The following is a 9,564-nucleotide window of genomic DNA, read 5'->3' on the forward strand; positions in this document are numbered from 1 at the left end:
ACTTCATAAACACATACAGTTCAGTAAAAACAATTACATTTAATGTAAAGAATAAAAACAGTTCGTACATCATGAATTAATTGATTAATTGATTGATTGATTAATTCACTGTGATTGTGCTACTCTTTCTGATGTGTGCGTCTTGGCCACTTGGGGGCAGCATCATACAGACATATGGGTACAAATGTACACGTCTCTCTTCAGTTAACGGCAGTAATGTCTTGCGCCACCATTTCTGTTCAAACATCAGTTGCTTAACACTATGCACAGACTTCTATATGACTGGACTAACAATTAGCCCCTTGCGGCTGAAGTCAGAAGGCAGCCATCTTATGTTGCCACTGTTACTGACAACTTAGATTTTTATGCTGAAAACATCAGTGTGTTTTACACCAAGATCCCTGAATTGAGTAATGAGAGCCTCTCGAAGAACTAACTTCCCTCTTTGCATCAACCATTCAGAGTAGCGATGGGCATGACAGTTCTTTTACATAAGTGAACTGAATCATTAGAATCAGTTCATCAAAAAGAACCGTTCAAAAGATCCGTTCACCAAATCCCATCTGACGCTGGCTGCTGATTGGTCGTTCGCGAAGATTGATGACATGTGCGTGGCTGAGCTCAAATGAACTGAGAAATGAACGAATCACTTATGGAAGCGATTCATTCACTCACGCTCACTGAAAGATTTGTTCTTTTTGAACAAAATGTTCGTGAATGACCCAACACTAATTTAGAGTATATTATCTCAGCTCACCTATTCTCTGGGTTTGGTCATGTGACATTCGCAAGCTGAGCACTTAGGCACACGGTGATGTCGTTTTCAGTCAACAGCATGTGGCAAAGGCAAAATGGAAACCACCTGAGGCAGCGAAAATGGGTTTTTCTGCTTAATTCATATTCCACAAAGCAATATTAATCAGAATACCGTTTTTGAACTAGTGTCTGTGTGTTATTTGAAAGTATTTTTTTACTTGACTTCCACTTTAAATTAAGCACTTTACGAAGTCAAAACTAGTTTGACAGTTAACTTGAACAAGGAGTGGCACAGCTTGAAGCCTCTTTTTTCAGGAATTGTATACTATCTGCCAAACTCTAAAAATTGCCACACAACCGCTCGTATCTCGAAAAGCTTAGGTCGGGCCCCTCGTATATCAAGGCACCACTGTATATCTTTTGTGACAAGAACTTTTCTGTCATGTTTTTGTCCCACAGCTCATAAATTTGTTCCGTGGTGAAAATCAAACAATACTCTGGAAATGGGAAAACAATAGTGTATGATCATTAATATTGCCTTTCAATCGGTTGTATACTACTTTTGTGGGATACACTGAGGACGCTGTTGTATATACAGTAGAGTGTAGTCGAGGCTAACATATGTGTTCACGACACATTCGAAAAGAAGAACCAAATCAATTCGCTTTAGTGTTTCTGTACAGTAGTGTAAAGGAAGTGATTTGATTTCTAACACAGCCCAGTTGTTGGTGAAGGGGTGGGGTGCTAGCTGCCAGCCGGAGTAGCAGCTGTCAAAATGACTGGAAGGGGGGTTGAAATTGGAATTCAAGAAAGAGAAAAGAAAACCCTAACGGACACCGCATTCCAGAACATGTAAGGGAAGAGGTGTTAAGTTAATAGAACCACAACAAATAACATTGAAGATAAAAAAAATAGAGTGAAAGTGCTGCCGAGGCTTATTCGACCAGATGAGTCGAAACAGGTGCTGCTCCATTTTGAATTTCAATGGATTGTTGCCTTTTTGTTTGTTTCCCCACGATGTTTTTTTTTTTCGTTGCCGTGAAATGTCCGTGGGAGCCTGGGCAAGCGTGATATTTTGCCTGATACGCGTTGCTTTTATTGTGTGTAAGGCTCGGAGGGGGGGTGTCGGATACGCGACAACAAACGTTTGTGGCCCCTCGGCTTGCTTGAATGGAACCGGCCGAGTGAATGGACAGCTCTCACCACGTTTGTGGGAGAAAATACGCAGTGGCTCGCTTTTTAAATAACAAATTCAAATGGACAGAACAACACAAATCGACTCACCTTTTTCCTTGAGATAAAGCCCAACACAAATCAGAGACGTGTTAATAAATCCTCTCGCTCGTCCTCATTTGACGAATAAGTGCACGTTGCTGTGGAAACGCTGGTGAATCCCCATTTAGCGAATTTCGATACAATCGGATGCGGGAGGAGGAGGAAGAAGAAGAAGAGGAAGCGGAGGTCATGGCGGGGGGTGCATCTTCTTTTCTCGCAGTGGGTACAGTACACGCCGATTGTCAGTAAGGGGCCGGTGGACAAAGCTACTACGTACTACGGCGAGTAGCCCTAGCGGCGTGTCCGTGTGTCGACGCGGTTACGCGGTAGGAGGTGGCATGCTGACTGAGGAGCAGACATCATGGCTCTCCCACAGTCACGATTATTTATGACAAAACACAATCCGTAAATGTCTGTTTGGAACTACTGTGCTTAAAAAGTCTACACACCCCTGTTCAAACAATGTGTAGAACCTATACTGCTCAATTTAATAATAATTAAAAAAAAGATTTAAAAATCTTTTTGAGAAGGGATGTGAAAATAACTTGCATAAAGTGGTTGCACAAGTGTGCACGCCCTCTTCTAAGTGGCCGGACCGTGTTCAGAATTAACCACTCATAATAAAACTCATGTTAAATGAGAGTCATCACACACCTGCCACATATTAAAGTGCCTCTGATCAACCACAAATAAAGTTCAGTTGTTCGAGCATGCTTTTCCTGACATTTGCTTTGTTGTTTTGCTTTCTGGCAAAAGCCTGAAGGTTTTATGCTAATACGGACTGGTATTTGGAACTGTTCCTAATTCCCTTTGAAGGATCTGAATCTATAAGAATGGCTTTATATTAGCCAACAGGTTAACCAAAAAACAAATTGGGAATTACACATCGCATAATCAGTTCAAAGTCAGCGTGCCCTGATCTGAGCATGGGACCAGCTGGTGAAAATCAGCCCCATAGGCAGGGCCAGCCAGGGAGGAGACCAACCCACATTATGTTTAGATTTTGAAGACAGTATAAATGTGAGGGCTGCATGTTAGACCGCGCCCCTTTTCTGCCCTCACCCGTCTCGGGTGAGAGCATTCGCGAGTATGGAAAAGCTGTCCAGATCTGCTTATTGTATGATTACATAACTTCAGAGATGGTAAAGAAAACTGATGAGAAAATTCAATCGATTTGTGTGAGTCTTTATTCTAATTATTACTGAAATATTGGATGCCTTCTTGAAAGATAAAACAAACACGCGGTGAGTTGTTTTTGTGAATTGATAATTGGGCTTGCGCCCTGGTGACCGTATAGCAACCAACAACTCCAACACCTTCACCTTGACTGTGGCCCCAGTTCTAGCCAAAGAAAAACAACTCCAAAGCCTCCTGCTGCCGCCACCATGCTTAATTGTATGTATTGTGTTGTTTTTGTAATTAGCTGTGTTGCGATTGTGCGAGACATACCCTTTTGTAATTGTGGTTTTAATCCAACCTTGGTTTCATCAGACCATAACAGATTTTTCCACATGCATTTGGGAAATTTCAATTGTGTTTTTGCAAAATGTAGTCAGCCTTGAATATTTTTGTTAGGCTTCCATCTTGCCAAACTACCTCGTAGTCCAGATATACTGTATTAAGAACATGGGAGATTGTTCTCAAATTCCTGAAGCTCCTTTAATATTGGAGTCAACCTCTTGGCAGTGTCTCTGACCGGCTTCTTTCATTAGTTTGGGAGCAACATCCATTTCTAGGGAATATCACTGCTGTGCAATATTTTCTCTGCATGATGACGACTGTCTTCAGTGTGTTCCATGGCATATTAATGTCTAGGAAATTCTTTTCTATCTTTCTCATGACTGATAGATTTGAAAAATGAGATCCCTCAAAACTGCAAAGTTGACTGCTCCGGGCCCCCTTTCCGATAGCATTTAATCACCGCCATACAAATCTAAAAACAAATAAAAACATTTAATCCACAAATAATACATGTACTCCACAATATCATGGAGTGTACAAATGCGAGAAAAACCAATTTTCACATAATGTTCATAGTGAGCGTCAATAAAAATACCTTGCCTACTGTAAAACGATCTAATCCCCTGTTGCAACTATGCTAATCAGGAAGTCACGCCATCCAAAATGAGTCAATAGCTGTGTCCCAATTCATTTGAAGGTCGATGACATCAACACTGCAGGCAGGTTCCTTTCAGTAAAACGCTCCTACAAATGTGAACTCCTTACCAAGATTCTTGATGTTAATTTTCATGAGCCCTTAAAATGATTGATGTTAGTAACACTAAAATGTAGCCACCTAGCATTGTAACGTAAAGTGAGGGTGGGAAGGTGTAAAATGCTAGACTGTGCTAAATAATGAAGATTGTCCGTTTTCTGTCGTGTCTCTGTAGGTGTCACCTGTATTTGGAAATGGCTATTACATAAAGTCAGGATATTATGGCGTTGAGCTGCACTAAAGTAAACAATACCGTTAAAAAGATACTATGATACTCACACTGTGCATTCGATTGCCAAGTTTATTTTAAAAAAATGAATGGCAGTCATTTAAAAAAAAAACAAAGAAAAATTGTGGCCACACAGACGAAACAGAATGTCAATACTGGTAACTGCAGTGTTTCATCTACTTGTCGTGACTTTAGCGAGTAAAACATGACACACATAATTCCGAGACAATAAACAGCTATCGCTTCTTTTTGCTCTCCTTCTTGGATTTCGGTCTAATTTGAGGCACTGCTCCTTTGGGTTTCTTCGCATGATCTGCTGACTTGCCATTGGTGGACTCCGTCTCCTCCTACACACACAAAACAAAAATATACAGAAAAAGGATTTAATTTAAAAAAATAATTAAATAAAGATCATTTTACAGTGGTACCTTGACTTAGGAGTTTAATTTGTTCCATGACCATGATCATAACTCAAAACACTCATATCTCAAATCACATATCCCCATTGAAATTAAAAGGATGGTGGGGCGGGATGGCCAAGTTTCACTAGTTCTTTTTATATATTTTTTGATCGGGAAAATTAAAAGAGTTGTCATTTTCTGTTTTATCGATAAATTTGGGTTAAATTAGGAAGTAAGTGACTCCATGAATAACGCCTGTTTTTAATGAGGAAAATGGCCGCACCCCCTGCCGTTCTATCCATGTTCGGTCGGAGTCACTGGGGGGATCGATTGCAAACTCTCCATTGGAAATCATTGTAATTTGCCTATAACGTCCAAAACAAGTGATCAATTGGCACCAAAATTTATGTGGACATCCCTACTAATGACCACTTCAACTTGAACAACAACAAAAGTATTAACCTCTCTGTGGCTGATATGAGAATGAGTAAATGTGGAAGTGAGCATGTGGAAGTGAGCAGAGCTACATAGCTACATAGGGGAATAAAGATCCATGCTTGCCCGCTGCTCACTGCCAGCCGCCATCTGCCTCCTGAGAGTTGACACGAGTTTAGCGTAGCTAAATGTCCGCAATATAACCAATCGGGGTTCGTGTGCGCATTCATGCTCTTGTCCGCTTCAGCTTAAGTAAGTGGAGGAGCAATCGCCACGGTATTTTTCATTTTGTGGAGGAAATCATGATGAGATCACGTTTTATGTCAATAAAACCAAACAATTGTGCAGAACACTTTTATACTTTCACAGGTTGAAGTGGACAAGAGTAGTCATGTGCATTTGCATTTTGGTGGCGATCGGTCGCCATTTTAGACAACAGAACTGACAAAGCGAGCAATATTACCACGCTTGCCTCCCTCCTGTGACGTAGACCGCTGAGACCGAAAAATAACAAGCCGAGGTCCAAAATCTAATCACAAAAAAAGCCCTTAAATCACTACATAGTCTTTAGGGGGGGGGGGCATTTTAGTACTGATGTAATTTTTACATGCAAACCTATTATATAAGTGCCAATGTCAAGCTCATCCAAGTGTCCCTTTAATGGAAATCCTTATAATATGTTAGACAACAAAACATTTGCAATGTGTTTTAATAATGAATGGAAAAAGTATTAATAAAACTAATAACACTTTACAGTATTGTGCTTTATAAAAACATACAAAAATAATAATTTAATAACATATAAAGAATATCAACATTTCAGAATATCAGCATCATGATAATTCAAAGAGCAGTGTGCTGCCCTACTGTAGACCTTGGCCACCAGGGGGCAGTGCAATACATAGACATTTTACATGATGAAACAAAAGATCATCTCAACTGATTGGGGATGTCGTTGGGCGCTGCTCAATGTGAAGTTCGCTACCGCCGGAGCTAGCTCTCGGAACTTACATTTATTAGTAAAATTTTAGACAAAAAATAAATAAAAACCAGCTGACTGACATTTCGCACCTTGAAAAACTCGAGGTAGCATTGTACTGTATTATTATTACAGCGGTTCCCGCAAAGAGAGAAAGGAAAGAGAGAAGAACACAATACACAGGAGTCACCGAGAGTTTTGAGGGTAGCGAACTTCCAGGCAGATTGAGTGCCAACGTTGGCACTAGCCGCTAGCTAGCTTCATGCTATATGTGCCATCACTTATCAATGATTTTTTGTTGTTTTTTTTTTTTTACTTCTACAGTGTTTTACAGTGGTTAACTTATTTTTACACATTGCCTGTACTGTTCACAAAGGTTCCGTGGGTTATAATGGTAACAGTTTGACTCTGGAACAAATTCATTCAAATTCCCTATGATGGGTGTCTACGATCGCATTGTGTTCAACTTCGGAGATTCCACCAAAGAGCAATTATGTATTTTTCTTTTGGGTTCAATCAGCACAGATGCTCTCATTGTTCTGCCAGCCAACAACAGCAGCCTGCAATCATTTCATCTGCTGTTATAGTCTAAATATAGAGCTAAAACAATACATTGCATTCTGCCTGTAAAAAGACTCTCTAAAAAGGCTGTAGAATAAAAATAAATAGTTAAACTGTAACAACCAGATTCACATTATCGCCAATATTTAGTGGAAGCACGATTGAAATAATACTGACCTAGGTCTGCTCCATTATGAAAAAAATATTAATCACGATTATTTTGGTAATAATTAATCACGATTATTCAAACGATTATTTTTTGCGACAAAACAAGAACAGGTTTAAACGTAAAAAATATTGAGACAAAATTCTTCGAAACGCTATAATAATTGAAGTTAGTTTTGGACCCAACAACATTTGTTAAATTGATTATTTAAAACAAATTTTTTAAAGTGCAAATGTATAAATTAAAGTATGGTTTCCTTGTATAAACAAACAAGTTAACTTGCTATGCACTTATAAATTGCCAAAGTAGTAGACTGCTTGGAGTAAAATGCCAATTTTGACAGAACAACAGAAATGCCATTCATCTATTCATTTAGACCTTTGTCTGGAGCCTTTTTTGTTTTGTTTTTAAAGTAATATTTACACATAGTAATCAAAGTTCAAGTAATTTGCTTCTGATAAATTATAAATTTAATATGCTGATTGGATCAAACTAATTTAGATGTTGACTATTACATACTAGTACGTAATCTATACAATACTTCTAAATTACAGTAGGCCATATATAAACTGTATTACAATATAATGACCAATAATATGTTTGCAAATTGCATTTGAAGCAATTTGAAACAAAAATGAACACAAAAAATTTGACTTTATATTATAGACTACAAAAGAAATTTAACTTAAGTCACAGTAATAATGTTTAGCATGGTTTCTATTTTTGTGCTGGTAAAAGTAGTGTATATTTGCATAAGATATGTTATTTAAAATAAATCCCTCGTGCCGATTGTGAAGTGGAGTCTGTGCCCTAAACATTTGGAGGCCTTGTCCGGGCAATAGATTCTGTTATCTTTTTGTGTCTCTCCAATGTTGATGGGTGGGGGTTGCTGCACACAGTGTTTCTACGACTGAGATTTGCGTTGCAGACGACGCCAAATCTAACTCGGTGTTTTCTTGCTTTGGCGTATCCTAACATCATCGTAAACCAAACGATGGTTGAATAGATTTGTTGTGTTGCCGGTGGATGCAGCGACAAATTGCACTTTATACGTCTTTGCTCGCAGGCGGAGGTGTGATCCAAATTAGGAATAACCTTTAATAGTGGAGGAAAAAACAACATGTTCTTACTTTTTCATGCCCTTTAGAGGTGGGCACAATGATTGCCAGGATACAGATGAGCTGGAAGATGGCACCAAGAAAGAGGCCATAGCGCAGGAGACTCTCGAGAAATGTTGGTTCAGGAACTTCTGGGGGAGACAGGTCCATTTCTGCAGACATTTTTGCTGCCTTCGGGAACCTGAGGAACACAGAGAAACAAATTTCAGAGATTCCTACACAATGGAAGCTGGACTCACCTAAAACGCATGTAAGATAAGTTACACATGTGAGCAGTAGTCATATTTAGTTTTTGTCATGTTTGTGAAAAACTAACATACTGCAAGTACGGCTGCTTAGACATTGCTCTGTCAATAGTAGTTTACGACGCTGCCATGTAAAATATATTATTCCAAGTTTTGTACATAATGACAGATCTTTGTCCTTTGTGATTAATCTTATGTTGTTACTTGGCAAGTTTTATTTACACAAAATAAGGATATCCAAATCCCGTTAGTTTTCAGTTATTCTTTGCTGAGTTTCATCTATATGTAAATACCTTGAAGACTTATATTTTTCTTTTATGTTGGATTTTTGTGTATGTGTGTTGCATTACATTGATATTTTCACTTAGTGATACAACAATTATGTTTGTAAATTTTTGAAAGCATAAAAAAAGTTTACGACGCTGCCAACAGTTCGATGAACGCAGCAACGCAATTAAATGGCACAATGAGACTACAAAGAAACCTTAACACAACCGGAAATATTGTTCTGATTCGGGAATAAGTGTAAGATCGTGATAAGAAAAAATCATTTACGTTTCTACTACCTTACTGTCCACAATACAAGCACAAAATGGATGCTAAATGCTAAAATGTATATTCGTATGCTTAAATATTGTCCTGCCCTTGCTAGTTTACGACGCTGCTAACTGTCCCTTGAACGCAGCAAAAAAAACGAGAGCCTGCATTTACAAGGCTAAAATGGCACTAAGTGAGACTATCATCAATTAAAACTTACCAGAGCTGTGAAAATCGCTCTTTGTTCTAAATAGATCGTGTGTGCAAACTTGGGAGAGCAGATACTCGTAGAACACGGAGCAATTTTGAGAAACGTTGGCCCACAGATGAAAATATAACAAGTCCTTTTTTACAGGAAATGACGTGATCCCCAAAGCGTACTTCCGCTTCATAGTTGGCTGCTTAGTGGTAGCAGTGTTTGCAAATGCCGTCCTCTAACGGTGGATTGTGAGCATTGCATTTCTTCACTGTTTCTGTTGTATTTAAATTTTATATTGTGTTTTATTTGGTCAGTGTTTTACAAAGGAATGGTGCTTGCTTGTATGTATATCTGCAATGGGTTTCAGTGATTAGGTACGTGACAAAAAAATGCATTTTTTTATCATCAATATGATTTGATGTCAAATAATTATTTCCGAATGTGGGAT

General features: G+C 38.7%; 2 protein-coding genes across 3 annotated transcripts in view; both read right to left on the minus strand.

Annotated features, from left to right (window-relative positions):
* LOC147141708 (proto-oncogene tyrosine-protein kinase Src-like) overlaps positions 1–2,466 on the minus strand; it is a 34,628-nt gene extending 32,162 nt beyond the window's left edge. The window contains exon 1 of one of the 2 annotated variants that reach the window (XM_086040062.1): positions 2,041–2,466. The gene's annotated coding sequence lies outside the window, so the exon portion shown is untranslated. The remainder of the gene's footprint in view (positions 1–2,040) is intronic. The other variant, XM_086040060.1, reaches the window with a different exon arrangement.
* Positions 2,467–4,529: 2,063 nt separating this feature from the next.
* manbal (mannosidase beta like) lies at positions 4,530–9,305 on the minus strand. Its single transcript, XM_086040953.1, has 3 exons — positions 9,138–9,305; positions 8,148–8,316; positions 4,530–4,822 (listed from the first exon to the last, which is right to left on the minus strand). The coding sequence occupies exons 2-3, from the start codon at positions 8,295–8,297 to the stop codon at positions 4,712–4,714; spliced, it is 261 nt and encodes an 86-aa protein (XP_085897079.1). The 5' UTR covers positions 8,298–8,316; positions 9,138–9,305; the 3' UTR covers positions 4,530–4,711.
* Positions 9,306–9,564: the final 259 nt, after the last annotated feature.

Source organism: Filicampus tigris, chromosome 9 (genome assembly GCF_054856515.1).
Source record: "Filicampus tigris isolate MCC_2025a chromosome 9, RoL_Ftig_1.0, whole genome shotgun sequence".
NCBI lineage: Eukaryota > Metazoa > Chordata > Actinopteri > Syngnathiformes > Syngnathidae > Filicampus > Filicampus tigris.